Below are 16,377 nucleotides of genomic sequence, written 5' to 3' on the forward strand. Positions count from 1 at the left end.
ATCACACCATGAGAAGTTAATCATGAAACATACACCCCCGCCCTTCTTCTTCCCGGAGAGATACTGTATGTATTCCTGTCTGTCGCACTTAACTGAGAACCGAACTGGCTAGACGGGCTCAGGCAGTATATCCCAAGGGAGTCATGTTTTTGTGAAACTGAGTATTTTACAATCCTTGATGTCTTTCTGGAAGGAAATCCTCGCCCTGAGCTCGTCAACTTTATTATCCAGTGATTCAACATTAGCGATCAATATACTCGGAAGTGGTTGGTGATGTGCACGCCTCCTGAGTCGGACTAGAAGTCCACTCCGAATACCTCTTCTCCGCCGGCAAGGTTTTGGATCAGCCTCTGGAATCAATTCAATTGCCCTGGGGGGTGCAAACAAAGGATCCGATTCGGGAAGTCGTATTCCTGGTCGTAATGCTGGTGAGTTACCGCCTCTTTGATATCCGGCTGTATGTAATAACACAAAAACAATTCTGGTCTAATGTAAGAAATAACACAATGCTGCAAAGTTGCCTAGGGGCTAGAAACACGGCTGCCCTATCTATTGGCGCCATTTTCCCTATACCATCAACCCTTGCTCTCTCTACATGAAACATGCAAGCATCACATTTATGTGATTAATAGGACCTGACCTATAGCCTATCATATCACATCAATAAATTGGTTATAACAAACTCCGAACACAGTAACGTGACAGCAAAATGGATGCGGAGGACGTGAAAAAGAAACTCAAAATGGGAGAATGTTTACTGGTTGCTCAGGAGGGTAAGGGGAAGTCATCTGTGGAAGACGTCTGACCTAGTTGTGGAAACTACTGGTGGTCAATGGAGGGTACAGGAGCAAGCGTTGTTTGATTATTATGTGTGCCAAACAGTTGCTGTTAGATTACAATATTATTCTGACACTTTGGAACATTGTAAACAACCGGAGTCTGTTCTAATGATGAAAAAAAAGCCTTTATTACAGCAGACTAAAAACAGTTGCATGCATTCATGAATTGTGGTTTATTTATTGTTTAGGCTAATTATTCAAAGCTCCCTTTTGTTATTTAATTTTAAAACTAAAATGCTTGATTACATTTCAAAGCATGAATCTCGTATGCTGTGTGATGGCATGAACGAATGAATGAATGAATGAGCAAGATGACGCCGACAGAGATGGTCACTTCGCTTCGAGTCCTTAGGAAACTATGCAGTATTTCATTTTTTTATGTATTATTTCTTAAGATTTCCTGGGGTAACAATGTAAGTGTTATTATATATAGCCGGGAAGAACTATTGTATATAAGACCGACGTCAACTTACCAACATTACGACCAGGAATACGACTTTCCCGAAGTGGATCCTCTGTTTGGACCACCACCCAGGACAATGGACCTAATCCCAGAAGCCGACCCCAAAACAACGGCGCCGCAGAAGAAATTTGGCTTGTCACCAAAAGCACTCACAAACTTCTACAGATGCACAATCGAAAGCATCCTGTCGGGCTGTATCACTGCCTGGTACGGCAACTGCTCCGCCCACAACCGTAAGGCTCTCCAGAGGGTAGTGAGGTCTGCACAACGCATCACCGGGGGAAAACTACCTGCCCTCCAGGACACCTACACCACCCGATGTCACAGGAAGGCCATAAAGATCATCAAGGACAACAACCACCCGAGCCACTGCCTGTTCACCCCGCTATCATCAGAAGGCGAGGTCAGTACAGGCGCATCAAAGCAGGGACCGAGAGACTGAAAAACAGCTTCTATCTCAAGGCCATCAGACTGTTTAAACAGCCATCACTAACATTGAGTGGCTGCTGCCAACATACTGACTCAACTCCAGCTCACTTTAATAATGGAATTGATGGAAATTGATGGACAAAATGTATCACTAGCCACTTTAAACAATGCCACTTAATATAATGTTTACATACCCAACATTACTCATCTCATATGTATATGTATATACTGTACTCTATCATCTACTGCATCTTGCCATCTTTATGTAATACATGTATCACTAGCCACTTTAAACTCTGCCACTTTTATGTTTACATACCCTACATTACTCATCTCATATGTATATACTGTACTCGATACCATCTACTGCATCTTGCCTATGCCGTTCTGTACCATCACTCATTCATATATCTTTATGTACATATTCTTTATCCCTTTACACTTGTGTGTATAAGGTAGAAGTTGTGGAATTGTTAGGTTAGATTACTTGTTGGTTATTACTCCATTGTCGGAACTAGAAGCACAAGCATTTCGCTACACTCGCATTAACATCTGCTAACCATGTGTATGTGACATATAAATTTGATTTGATTTGATCTGTTGTTATTGTCTTAGAATAGAGTTTATTTGGTGTTTTCTTCCCCTATAATCAAAAGACACAGTGTACAAAACATTAGGAACACCTTTCTAATATTGAGTTGCACCCACTTGCCCTCAGAACAGCCTCAATTCGTCGGGGCATGGACTCTACAAGGTGTCAAGCGTTCCACAGGGATGCTGGCCCATGTTGACTCCAATGCTTCCCACAGTTGTGTCAAGTTGACTGGTTGTTCTTTGGGTGGTGGACCATTCTTGATACACACAGGAAATTGTTGAGCATGAAAAACCCAGCAGTGTTGCAGTTCTTGACACACTTAAACCAGCATGCCAAGCACCTACTACCATACTGTCACATCCTGACCATAGTTTGCTTTGTATGTTTATATGTTTTGTTTGGTCAGGGTGTGATCTGAGTGGGCATTCTATGTTGTATGTCTAGTTTGTCTATTTCTATGTGTTTGGCCTGATATGGTTCTCAATCAGAGGCAGGTGTTAGTCGTTGTCTCTGATTGGGAACCATATTTAGGTAGCCTGTTTTGGTTTGTGGGTGATTGTTCCTGTTACTGTGTTCGTGTGTTTGTGTTGTCACTTTACGGGACTGTTTCGTCTTTGTTTGTTTCAAGTATTCACATTAAAATGGATACTCACCACGCTGCATCTTGGTCCGACATCTCCTCCTCAGACAAGGAGGACGAAGATCGTTACAGAATCACCCACCACCAAAGGACCAAGCAGCGTGGTATCGGGCAGCAGCAGCAGCGATTACAGAACTCCTGGACCTGGGAGGAGATTCTGGACGGCAAGGGACCCTGGGCACAGGCTGGAGAGTATCGCCGCCCCAAGGCTGAGCTAGAGGCAGCGAAAGCCGAGAGGCGGTGGTATGAGGAAGCAGCAAGAAAGCGCGGATGGAAGCCAGAGAGGCAGCCCCAAAAATGTATTGGGGGGGGGGGGGGGGGACACGGGGAGTGTGGCTAAGTCAGGTAGGAGACCTGAGCCAACTCCCCGTGCTTACTGTGGAAAGAGAGGTTCCGGGCAGGCACCGTGTTATGTGGAGATTCGCATGGTGTCTCCAGTACGTGTGCATAGCCCGGTGCGGTACATAGCAGCGCCTCGTATCGGCCGGGCTAGAGTGGGCATCGAGCCAGGTGCCATGAAGCCGGCTCTACGCATCTGGTCTCCAGTGCGTCTCCTCGGGCCGGGGTACATGGCACCAGCCCTACGCATGGTGTCTCCAGTACGTGTGCATAGGCCAGTGCGGCCTACCGGCATGGCTACGGTGAGCATTCAGCCAGGTAGGGTTGGGCAGGCTCGGTGCTCGAGACCTGTAGTGCGCCTCCACGGTCCGGTCTATCCGGTGCCTTCTCCACGCACCAGCCCTCCAGTGGCAGCCCCACGCATCAGCTCTCCTGTGGCAGCCCCACGCACCAGCCCTCCGGTTCCTGCACCATGTACCAGGCCTCCTGTTACAGCACCTCGCACTCGCCCTGAGGTGCGTGTTCCCAGCCCGGTACCACCAGTTCCGGCACCACGCACCAGGCCTACAGTGCGCCTCCAGGGTCCAGTATGCCCTGTTCCTGCTCCCCGCACTCGCCCAGAGGTGCGTGTCCCCAGCCCGGTACCACCAGTTCCGGCACCACGAACCAGGCCTACAGTGCGCCTCGGCAGGCCTGAGCCGCCTTCCTGTCCAGCGCCGCCTGAGCCGTCCGTCTGTCCTGAGCCACCTGAGCCGCCCGTCTGTCCTGAGCCGCCCGTCTGTCCTGAGCCGCCCGTCTGTCCTGGGCCGCCTGAGCCGCCCTTCAGTCCAGAGGCGCCCTTCAGTCCACCCTTCAGTCCAGAGGCGCCCTTCAGTCCGCCCTTCAGTCCAGAGGCGCCCTTCAGTCCGCCCTTCAGTCCAGAGGCGCCCTTCAGTCCGCTCTTCAGTCCAGAGGCGCCCTTCAGTCCGCCCTTCAGTCCAGAGGCGCCTGAGCCGCCCTTCAGTCCGCCCTTCAGCCCAGAGGCGCCCTTCAGTCCGCCCTTCAGTCCAGAGGCGCCTGAGCCGCCCTTCAGTCCGCCCTTCAGTCCAGAGGCGTCTGAGCCGCCCTTCAGTCCGCCCTTCAGTCCAGAGGCGTCTGAGCCGCCCTTCAGTCCGCCCTTCAGTCCAGAGGCACCTGAGCCGCCCTTCAGTCCGCCCTTCAGTCCGCCCTTCAGTCCAGAGGCGTCTGAGCCGCCCTTCAGTCCGCCCTTCAGTCCAGAGGCGCCTGAGCCGCCCTTCAGTCCAGAGGCGCTCCTCAGTCCAGTGGGGCCATTTATTAGGCTCCTCAGTCCAAGGTCGGAGACGAGGGTCGCCGCTCTAAAGAGGCCACTGATGAGGGTTAAGACTAAGGTGGAGTGGGGTTCACGTCCTCCGCCAGAGCCGCCACCGCGGACAGATGCCCACCCAGACCCTCCCCTATAGGTTTAGGTTTTGCGGCCGGAGTCCGCACCTTGGGGGGGGGGGTACTGTCACGCCCTGACCATAGTTTGCTTTGTATGTTTATATGTTTTGTTTGGTCAGGGTGTGATCTGAGTGGGCATTCTATGTTGTATGTCTAGTTTGTCTATTTCTATGTGTTTGGCCTGATATGGTTCTCAATCAGAGGCAGGTGTTAGTCGTTGTCTCTGATTGGGAACCATATTTAGGTAGCCTGTTTTGGTTTGTGGGTTGTGGGTGATTGTTCCTGTTACTGTGTTCGTGTGTTTGTGTTGTCACTTTACGGGACTGTTTCGTCTTCGGTTATTTTGTTTGTTTCAAGTATTCACATTAAATGGATACTCACCACGCTGCATATTGGTCCGACATTTCTTATTCCTCGTCAGAGGAGGACGAAGACTATCGTTACACATACCCTGTTCAAAGGCACATAAATATTTTGTCTTGCCCATTCACCCTCTGAATGGCACACGTACACAATCCATGTCTCAAAGCTTAAAAATCATTCTTTAACCTGTCTTCTCCCCTTCATCTACACTGATTTTTGTGGATTTAACAGGTGACATCAATAAGAGATCATAGCTTTCACCTGGATTCACCTTGTCAGTCTGTCATGGAAAGAGCAGGTGTTCCTAATGCTTTTTCCACATTTTGTTATGTTGCAGCCTTATTGTAGGATTGATTAAATCGTTTTTTTTCTTTATCAATCTCCACACAATACCCCATAATGACAAAGCAAAAACAGGTTTTTAGAATTTTCACATTTACAAAAGTATTCAGAATCTTTACTCAGTACTTTGTTGAAGCACCTTTGGCAGCGATTACAGCCTCAAGTCTTCTTGGGTATGGTGTGTGTTTGGGGAGTTTCTCCCATTCTTCTCTACAGATTCTCATTCTCTGTCAGGTTGGATGGGGAGAGTCGCTGCACAGCTATTTTCAGGTCTCTCCAGAGATGTTGGATCGGTTTCAAGTCCGAGCACTGGCTGGGACACTCAAGGACCTTCAGAGACTTGTCCCGAAGCCACTCCTGTGTTGTCTTGGCTGTGTGCTTAGGGTTGTTGTCCTGTTGGAAGGTGAACCTTCGCCCCAGTTTGAGGTTCTGAGCGCTCTGGAGCAGGTTTTCATCAAGTATCTCTCGGTACTTTGCTCCGTTCATCTTACCCTCCATCCTGACTGTCCCTGCCGCTGAAAAACATTCCCACAGCATGGGGCTGCCACTCATGCTTCACCGTGGGGATGGTGCCAGGTTTCCTCCAGACGTGACGCTTGGCATTCAGGCCAAAGAGTTTAATCTTGGTTTCATCAGACCAGAAAATCATGTTTCTCATGGTCTGAGAGTCCTTTAGGTGTGTTTTGTCAAACTTCAAGTGGCCTGTCGTGCCTTTTACTGAGGAGTGGCTACCGTCTGGCCACTCTACCATAAAGGCCTGATTGGTGGAGTGCTGCAAAGATGGTTGTCTGTCCTTCTGGAAGGTTATCCCATCTCAGCAGAGGAACTCTGGAGCTCTGTCCTTCAATGCTGCAGCATTTTTGGTACCCTTCCCCAGTTCTGTGCTTTGACACTATCCTGTCTTGTTCTATGGACAATTCCTTCAACCTCATGGCTTGGTTTTTTCTGTGACAGGCACTGTCAACTGTGGCACCTTTTATAGACAGTTGTGTGCCTTTCCAAATCGTATCCAATCAGTTGAATTTACCACAGGTGGACTCCAATCAAGTTGTAGAAACATCAAGGATGATCAATGGAAACAGGATGCACCTGAGCTCAATTTTGAGTCTAATGGCAAATGGTCTAATTTACTTATTTAAATAAGGTAAGTTTAAATTTTTTATAAATTTACGAAAATTTCACTTTGTCATTATGGGGTATTGTGTTGAAGATAGGTTATTCTTATATAGGTTATAGAGCTCGTGCTGCTAGGTGACCTAAACTGTGACATGCTTAACACCCCGGCCATCCTACAATCTAAGCTTGATGCCCTCAATCTCACACAAATTATCAATGAACCTACCAGGTACAACCCCAAAGCCGTAAACACAGGCACCCTCATAGATATCATCTTAACCAACTTGCCCTCTAAATACAACTCTGCTGTTTTCAACCAAGATCTCAGCGATCACTTCCTCATTGCCTGCATCCGTAATGGGTCAGCGGTCAAACGACCTCCACTCATCACTGTCAAACTCGCCCTGAAATCGACCTGGCCCGGGTATCCTGGAAGGATATCGACCTCATCCCGTCAGTAGAGGATGCCTGTTTTTTGTTTTTTTAAATGCCTTCCTCACCATCTTAAATAAGCATGCCCCATTCAAGAAATTTAGAACCAGGAACAGATATAGCCCTTGGTTCTCTCCAGACCTGACTGCACTTAACCAACACAAAAACATCCTGTGGCGTTCTGCATTAGCATCGAACAGCCCCTGTGAAATGCAACTTTTTAGGGAAGATAGAAACCAATATACACAGGCAGTTAGAAAAGCCAAGGCTAGCTTTTAAGCAGAAATGTTCTTCCTGCAACAAACTCAAAAAAGTTCTGGGACGTTGTAAAGTCCAGAATAAGAGAGAATAAGGAGAATAAGAGCACCTCCTCCCAGCTGCCCACTGCACTGAAGATAGGAAACTCTGTCACCACCGATAAAAATCCACTATAATTGAGAATTTCAATAAGCATTTTTCTACGGCTAGCCATGCTTTCCACCCCTACCCCGGTCAACAGCACTGCACCCCCCACAGCAACTCGCCCAAGCCTTCCCCATTTCTCCTTCTCCCAAATCCAGTCAGCTGATGTTCTGAAAGAGCTGCAAAATCTGGACCCCCACAAATCAGCTGGGGTAGACAATCTTGACCCTTTCTTTCTAAAATTATCTGATGAAATTGTTGCAACCCCTATTACTAGCCTGTTCAACCTCTCTTTCGTGTCGTCTGAGATTCCCAAAGTTTGGAAAGCAGCTGCGGTCATCCCCCTCTTCAAAGGGGGAGACACTCTTGACCCAAACTGCTACAGACCTATATCTATCCTACCCTGCCTTTCTAAGGTCTTCGAAAGCCAAGTTAACAAACAGATCACCGACCATTTCGAATCCCACCGCACCTTCTCCGCTATGCAATCGGGGTTTCAGAGCTGGTCATGGGTGCACGTCAGCCATGTTCAAGGTTCTAAACGATATCTTAACCGCCATCGATAAGAAACAATACTGTGCAGCCGTATTCATTGACCTGGCCAAGGCTTTCGACTCTGTCAATCACCACATCCTCATCGGCAGACTCAACAGCCTTGGTTTCTCAAATGATTGACTCGCCTGGTTCACCAACTACTTCTCCGGTAGAGTTCAGTGTGTCAAATCTGAGGGCATGTTGTCCGGGCCTCTGGCAGTCTCTATGGGGATGCCACAGGGTTAAATTCTTGGGCCGACTCTCTTCTCTGTATATATCAATGATGTCGCTCTTGCTGCTGGTGAGTCTCTGATCCACCTCTACGCAGACGACACCATTCTGTATACTTCTGGCCCTTTTTTGGACACTGTGTTAACAACCCTCCAGACGAGCTTCAATGCCATACAACTCTCCATCCGTGGCCTCCAACTGCTGTTAAATACAAGTAAAACTAAATGCATGCTCTTCAACCAATCGCTGCCTGCACCTGCCCGCCCGTCCAGCATCACTACTCTGGATGGTTCTGACTTAGAATATGTGGACAACTACAAATACCTAGGTGTCTGGTTAGACTGTAAACTCTCCTTCCAGACTCACATCAAACATCTCCAATCCAAAGTTAAATCTAGAATTGGCTTCCTATTTCCCAACAAAGCATCCTTCACTCATGCTGCCAAACATACCCTCGTAAAACTGACCATCTTACCGATCCTCAACTTTGGCGATGTCATTTACAAAATAGCCTCCAACACCCTACTCAACAAATTGGATGCAGTCTATCACAGTGCCATCCGTTTTGTCACCAAAGCCCCATATACTACCCACCACTGTGACCTGTACGCTCTCGTTGGCTGGCCCTCGCTTCATACTCGTCGCCAAACCCACTGGCTCCAGGTCATCTACTAGACCCTGCTAGGTAAAGTCCCGCATTATCGCTGGTCACCTTAGCTGCACCCACCCGTAGCACGCGTTCCAGCAGGTATATCTCACTTGTCACCCCCAAAGCCAATTCGTCCTTCGGCCGCCTCTCCTTCCAGTTCTCTGCTGCCAATGACTGGAACGAACTACAAAAATCTCTGAAACTGGAAACACTTATCTCCCTCACTAGCTTTAAGCACCAGCTGTCAGAGCAGCTCACATATCACTGCACCTGTACATAGCCCATCTATAAATAGCCCAAACAACTACCTCTTCCCCTACTGTATTTATTTTGCTCCTTTGCACCCCAGTATTTCTATTTCTACTTTGCACACTCATCTACTGTCAAATCTAACATTCCAGTGTTTTAATTGCTATGTTGTATTTACTTCGCCACCATGGCCTATTTATTGCCTTTACCTCCCTTATCTCACCTCATTTGCTCACATTGTATATAGACTTATTTTTCTACTGTATTATTGACTGTATGTTTGTTTTACTCCATGTGCAACTCTGTGTTGTTGTATGTGTCGAACTGCTTTGCTTTATCTTGGCCAGGTCGCAGTTTTAAATGAGAAATTGTTCTCAACTTGCCTACCTGGTTAAATAAAGGTGAATTAAAAATAAAAAATTCTAACATTTATTAAATAGTCAAACAAAGTATGGAAAAAGTCAAGGGGTCTGAATACTTTCTGAATGCGGTGTACCTCTCGGTACCTCTCGGTACAAAAAAAATTGAAACATCTTTAATTAGGGTCAAATTCGAACAATAGGAAAAAAAAGAAAAAAAAGAGATTGATGGAGTTAATCGCACAGAAAAGCATGTGATTAACTAGATACTTTAAAAAAATCCTTTGACAGCCCTAATTATATTATTGAATGTTAGTAATATGTAACTTGTAACATTTTTACCTGCGAATAGTGCTAAATGTCAATAACATATAAGTAGTGATGTAGTTGTTATTTTCTGTTATCTGTGTCTCTTAGGGTTTGTGGGTTTGTTCAACCTGCTCCTCCTGTGGCCAGGGTTCCTTGTGCTTCACTACACAGGCTTCGAGGCCTTTGAGCTGCCCAGCAAGCTAGTGTGGATCTACATCCTCATCAACGGCCTCATCGGTACCGTGCTCTCCGAGTTCCTCTGGCTCTGGTGCGTGTCGGTTGATGGATGGGTTGAACGGCCACATATTATGTGTACTACACCTTGTCCGCTCTGCTATTCACAATGTGTGGAAACACACACTGTTCAAAAACCTGTTTCTTTAATCCAAACTTGATATTTGTGTGCGTGAATTGGACTTGCATGTAAATCATGCATTGATTTCAATGGGAGATATTCACGAAAATTCGAGTTACCCGGACAGATCTCGAGTTAAGATTCGGCCTTATGTCTATAGGGCAGGGGTATTCAACCGGGGGTCTGCGGCCCACAAGAGAGCCCTTGGGGCCCCCAATTGGAGCCTAGCAAATAGGCTGTTAGAGTTTACACTTCTTTCGATTATAATGTGGGGACTGGTGGTCAAAATTATCTACCAAATCCGTTCATTTCACCTGATAAGACAAGACGCGAAATGTTTTATTTTTGCTAATGTATGTGGTTCAATATGCCTGGGAAGGGGTCCCTGGCCAAGAAAAGGTTGAAGACCCCTGCTATAGAATGTTATGCAGAGTTGTGCCCGAGTGATAAACATTTGATTTATTGCTTAAGGCTAGCATTTTGCAGTTGATTGAATTGCTTGTGTTCTTTATAATGTTGTGTGTTACTTCTTTCCATAGGGGCTGCTTTCTCACCTCCTCTCTAATAGGCACACTGGCCCTCAGCCTCACTATCCCACTCTCCATCATAGCAGACATATGCATGCAGAAGGTAAGAGGGGGCACTATTATTGCCGGATGCACATGTTGCCGTCACAAATCAAATTTATTTATATAGCCCTTCGTACATCAGCTGATATCTCGAAGTGCTGTACAGAAACCCAGCCTAAAACCCCTAACAGCAAGTAATGCAGGTGTAGAAGCACGGTGGCTAGGAAAAACTCCCGAGAAAGGCCAAAACCTAGGAAGAAACCTAGAGAGGAACCAGGCTATGAGGGGTGGCCAGTCCTCTTCTGGCTGTGCCGGGTGGAGATTATAACAGAACATGGCCAAGATGTTCAAATGTTCATAGATGACCAGCATGGTCAAATAATAATAATCACAGTAGTTGTCGAGGGTGCAGCAAGCCAGCACCTCAGGAGTAAATGTCAGTTGGCTTTTCATAGCCGATCATTAAGAGTATCTCTACCGCTCCTGCGGTCTCTAGAGAGTTGAAAACAGCAGGTCTGGGACAGGTAGCACGTCCGGTGAACAGGTCAGGGTTCCATAGCCGCAGGCAGAACAGTTGAAACTGGAGCAGCAACACGGCCAGGTGGACTGGGGACAGCAAGGAGTCATCATGCCAGGTCGTCCTGAGGCATGGTCCTAGGGCTCAGGTCCTCCGAGAGAGAGAAAGAGAGAATTAGAGAGAGCATACTTAAATTCACACAGGACACCGGATAAGACAGGAGAAGTACTCCAGATATAACAAACTGACCCTAGCCCCCCGACACATAAACTACTGCAGCATAAATACTGGAGCATAATAATCTTTAGCATGACTGGTCTACCAAAGGTGTTGTGTAAAAATGGTTCATTGGTCTAATAGTGGGACTGGGTTTGATGGATGCTATGTCACATGCCACTTAGCGTAATTCTGTTTTGTGACAGGGTATCATCTAGCGATGTGATGAGAGAGCTTTGTCTGTATATGCTAAGTTTCAAATTAGCATATATTTTTGTGTGGCAATAGTTTAAAAAGTCGAGATGTCAAGACAATGCACCACTCTTCTATGAATCAGTCCTGAGATGGTTGGGAGTGTTATACCTGTAGCTATTCTTAAAAGCATAAGTTCATTGCAAGTATTGGATAATGTTTCTGACCCATTGTTAGGCAGCTGGCCCTTCCATCTATAAATGTGCTATTTAAGCAGCTATCACATTTGGCACTGCTATGTTTCTGTCCCCAGGTGCGTTTCTCCTGGCTGTTTTTTGCTGGAGCAGTTCCGGTCTTCCTCTCCTTCTTCATCGCCACTCTGTTATGCCACTACAACAACTGGGACCCCGTCATGGTGGCGCTACGAAGAGTGTTTGCCTTCATATGCCGCTCGAAACACCGGATTCAAAGGTGCTAGGGAAACCACTTGCTACTCTTTGTATTGTGCTGTTAACTTGGCCAATGCTTTGCAAGGTTTTACTTTCACAATAATTGTAAACACACACATGCATGTACGCACACACACAGAATCACTCTTATATTATCCAAATCTGTGTTATAAAGTCTCTTCCCTGACGTTGAATCAAGGACAATGGATAGCGTTGGTTACTTTTAGGCTTGTGGAGTTCGTTGTATTTCAATTTGTTTGCCTTTATGACGTTCATTTATTTGCATTATTGTGATGGCTCTCAATTTTAAACTGAATGCTAGTTGTTCCCATTCAGGTAGTGATTATGATCATGTTGATCATGATAGTCCTCTTCCGTCAGATTGCCAGAAGACTGCGAACAGTGTGAAAGCCTTATTCCCTTACACACGGTCTCCCATGACGATGAAAGCTTCTGCTCGTGATGCACCAGCCAATCACAAGGTAAGGAGACATCAAACTTCCTGTTTTTTTTTTTTTACGTCCTGTTACAATCTGAGGTTACCTGTGAAATAATAATGAATGTTTTTTTTTGTTGTTGAACTTTTAGTTACAAACTAGTTTTTCCAATCAAGTAGTATACAGAGAATGGCCAATGTACAGTATTGATTAATAGCTGCATAAGAGACACAAACATGGATCTATTTTTGTCCAATGCTATTTGCCACATCATCAGGAAAACACTGGATTAACTCGCTTCTTATAATCACAACTTGTTTGTCTTTGAGCATCTGTTATGCATTTATCTAGGCCTACTTTATTAAATGTTTATACATAGTGTCGAGTGAGAGAGGTAGGACATGACGTAGAGGATGTTCATAATGTAAATATTTTAGATTAGACCATCGCCCAGCCACTCCAAGGAATCTGGATTTTACCATGAAAAAAATAATATAATTTGTTTTCCCTGTTATTGGTTTTCGATACATTGTAAATGAAGACATGGTGTCTCATAGATGTGCCGTTGGTGAATGCTGTATTAGAGCTACCCAAGGATATTGAGTACTTATTCCTATCCTATTCTGGGGTTCCAGGCTATCCATGATTTGTCTGATAAGTACCCTCCTAGTATTCTGCTGGATTTATGCTGATGATGATGTAGCTAGGTTTTTATCAAACAAACCAGCTGAAGGCTGTCAGTGGTTTCCATAGCAAAAATTATGACTTGATCAAAATGTCGGAGTACATCCATTTGTACCCTCCTTGGTGCATCAAACAGCCCAACCACCGGCAAGATGAAAAATGTGATCATTTGAGTGAACAACAGGCACACGAAATGGATGTCTCTCATCTCGCCCATTGTATAACAGAGTAAAGTCCATTACAGAAAAATGTGCGGTGCATTGGTGAGTCTGTTTATATTGGTCTCCAATAGAGAAAACTAGGTATACTCCTCAAATGTGTGTCTTTCTCTCAGCAGATGGTGAATACGGCGCAGAGCAGCGTGCGGAAGGTGAAGTGACAATCTCAAAACGACCAAACAGAGACCTTACCCCCAGTGCCTCTCGTTCAACCTATATATTCTCTGCAGTGTGGAGATGACCGATCCATCTCTACAAGATGAACTCTTTTTTCCCTTTGTACAACGTTGACGCGACTCGTCGTCGACTGAGATCGTGTGTGTTTTGTTACGTCGGATTTCGTTGTGTAAAAAGAAAAACTTTATGGTACTGAAAGTGCCAGCCTTTTGTCAATGGCTCATACCACTTGAAATGGTACACGTTTACATAATGGGACAGAGGCTTCAGTCAAGCCATAAGGAGAAAAGCAAGGGTATTGTCTTTGTTGCGAGGAGAAAAGTGCTCTGATTGGCTAATGTAGATGTATCCTCTTGTTGGTTTTCTATCGCCTCACTGCTTGTTCACAGGTGTGGGTTTGGAGCATGCACAATTCAGACCTGTTAATCTAGAAATAGTATGGGTGGGAAAAAAGTTGGTCATGCACTTCATTATAAGGCTGTTTAGGTGATTTACGAATCTGATTTACAGATCTGTCCATATTCATCAATGGTCTCAGAGTAGGAGTATTGATATAGGATTTGTTTAGCCTTTTAGATCATAATGACTATGATTATATGGACACAGAGGACCTGCACTATATCAGCACTGGTACTTAAGGACACTTTTTTTAATACAGGCCCATTTGTGCAGTGCCTGCTCAGAATCACTGAACAAGCAGTATCTGAAGTTTGAGATTAGAAGAGAGCTGAGCACAGCTGTTGACTACAGCCTTTGATTTCTCCCCCATACTCTACATCCCTCCATCTCTGGCCCCTGGCAGCCAGGCAATGCTGGATCATGAAGGAAATCTGTGATGAAGACGTTTGTATGCGTTTTAATGTGAACTAAGACTAACCCCTCAACTAAACTAAGCTGCAATACAAAAGTTATAATGCTGCTGCCTTTTCAACTGAAAACAGTTGCCATCTCCAAACAGGTGTAAATACTGTACTATGCCATGAAATGCAAATCAATTGTTACTTTAGTTTGTATTTCACATAATGACCCTTCTATACAAATAATATCTTAGATGTTCTCAGATGTTTTACTCCACTTGTTTTTGTATATCTTAACTATGTTATGACACTAAAAAAGGTGGCATGGATTTAAGACAGACCAAGTAAATATATTTTGCAGTATGTTTAACAAAAGCACTATTTACCATCCAATTAAGTTCCCTTAGTCTTAATAGAGACCATTACCTAATAATGAACTGTTGTATCATTTCTACCACTCCTCGGTGGACATTAGGAGCCATGAATGGAGACTTGATCTGATTTGATTATCTTTCAACAATTATGTTTATTGGTAAAATGTATGCCATGATAATGTTTGTATGTCCAACAATTGTACTTAAGACACATTTTTTTGATCAGCACATACAATGCAAATCAATCACCCACTCACTCTTATTTTGCTGCTGATTTTAATTTGATGAGTAAAAGCATATATTTTTAGTTTTTTTGTCTCTGTAACCCTTGATGTACACCATGACAAGGTGCATGTTATCAATATTTTTCCATCAGCTGTCAACCTGTGTACAGAACTTTATGGAGTGTTTGCCCAGTGCTCGGTGTGGATAGGACATATTTTATGACTAGAGATAACTGCAGGAAGTAATTACTTGCCCTGTAAAAAAGTTCAGCCCCTCGAGCCATCTTTAACTTTGTCTAACTCACAGTTTTTACTTTCACATTGTCAACAAAAAAAATTATATTTTAGCCAATAGCGTTTATCACCATCAGCTATGATTAATGCACAAAGGAAGTCAGCTGTGAGATGTATTTGGTTGTTTAATTCATGGGGTTCCTGTAGTCTATTTATATTTGCAAAAAAAATAGGAACTCTGAAACTGTACATCCTATGAAAATTGGTAAGCTAAAATGTAGATATGAAACAAGTGATCATATGCCCCATATCATCCATTTATGGATTTTCTTATCGATGGGCAGGGTACCAGCTACATAAGTGCATTGTTTGTAATTTTTTCAAAACTCATGTTTTTAAAATGTGTGTGTTTTCAAAAATGCAAAAAAAAAAAATCAATGGTGCTTACGGAATGTGCGTATATCGTATGAAGTAATTTTTTTTTCCTCTCAGGTACTTTTACTTTATTTTCCTTTGTCCAATCAGATTTTGTTTTGATAATGTCCCTTCCAATATTAATGGATCTCTTTTTAAAAGATGTATACTGATTTATAAAAGTGTGATTATCGTAGTTTACTGTATCATCACAAGTTCTTTTAATGGGAAGATTCACCCATTTTGAATGTTTTATCGTTTTTGTGCGTCTCTGAGCGATGTTCTATTTATTCCTGGGATCATGCACCAAAACAATGTAAAAAATAAAATAAAAATGGGTGAAGGTGAATCTTTCCTTAGTCTTTGTTGTTCCGTAAGTCCCTTTTCAATGTTATGCTGCACTATTAAAACGATGTGAAGATGTATTTTCATTCTTGTCTCTGCCATAATTGTCTTTTCAATGTAGGCATGACGCCAGTGCTATGTTATTTGTAAGAATGATGTCTTAATAGTGATTTTTGTCCTGGTATCCCCACCTTCTCCCTAAATGAAGATACTTATTTTTGCCATATCATTTACTATTGTGATCTTAAAATATAAACCTATTTAAATAAAATCACAATTAATGTTGACTGGTCAAAAGCTGAAAAAGCTAAGAAATTCAAATGAGCATCACATCCTGAAATTCACATATGCACTAGGAAGGTTTTCCAGCAGCTTTGACACCTGCTAAATGACTGTAGTTATATTGGTCTACTGTGCTTCAAACTACATGGCAGGTTGCTTAGG

General features: G+C 44.3%; 1 protein-coding gene across 4 annotated transcripts in view; it reads left to right on the forward strand.

The window, feature by feature from the left end:
• LOC120064464 (solute carrier family 35 member F5-like) overlaps nt 1-16,013 on the forward strand; it is a 37,398-nt gene extending 21,385 nt beyond the window's left edge. For 3 of the 4 annotated variants that reach the window (XM_039015055.1, XM_039015052.1, XM_039015056.1), the window contains 5 exons: nt 9,840-9,999; nt 10,626-10,716; nt 11,894-12,051; nt 12,411-12,511; nt 13,488-16,013. In XM_039015055.1, the coding sequence (XP_038870983.1) occupies nt 9,840-9,999; nt 10,626-10,716; nt 11,894-12,051; nt 12,411-12,492 (491 nt within the window). In that variant the 3' untranslated portion in view covers nt 12,493-12,511; nt 13,488-16,013. Of the gene's footprint in view, nt 1-9,839; nt 10,000-10,625; nt 10,717-11,893; nt 12,052-12,410; nt 12,512-13,484 lie in introns of all 4 variants that reach the window. The other variant, XM_039015053.1, reaches the window with a different exon arrangement.
• The last annotated feature ends 364 nt before the right edge of the window (nt 16,014-16,377 follow it).

Source organism: Salvelinus namaycush, chromosome 19, assembly GCF_016432855.1.
Source record: "Salvelinus namaycush isolate Seneca chromosome 19, SaNama_1.0, whole genome shotgun sequence".
In the NCBI taxonomy this organism is placed as follows: Eukaryota; Metazoa; Chordata; class Actinopteri; order Salmoniformes; family Salmonidae; genus Salvelinus; species Salvelinus namaycush.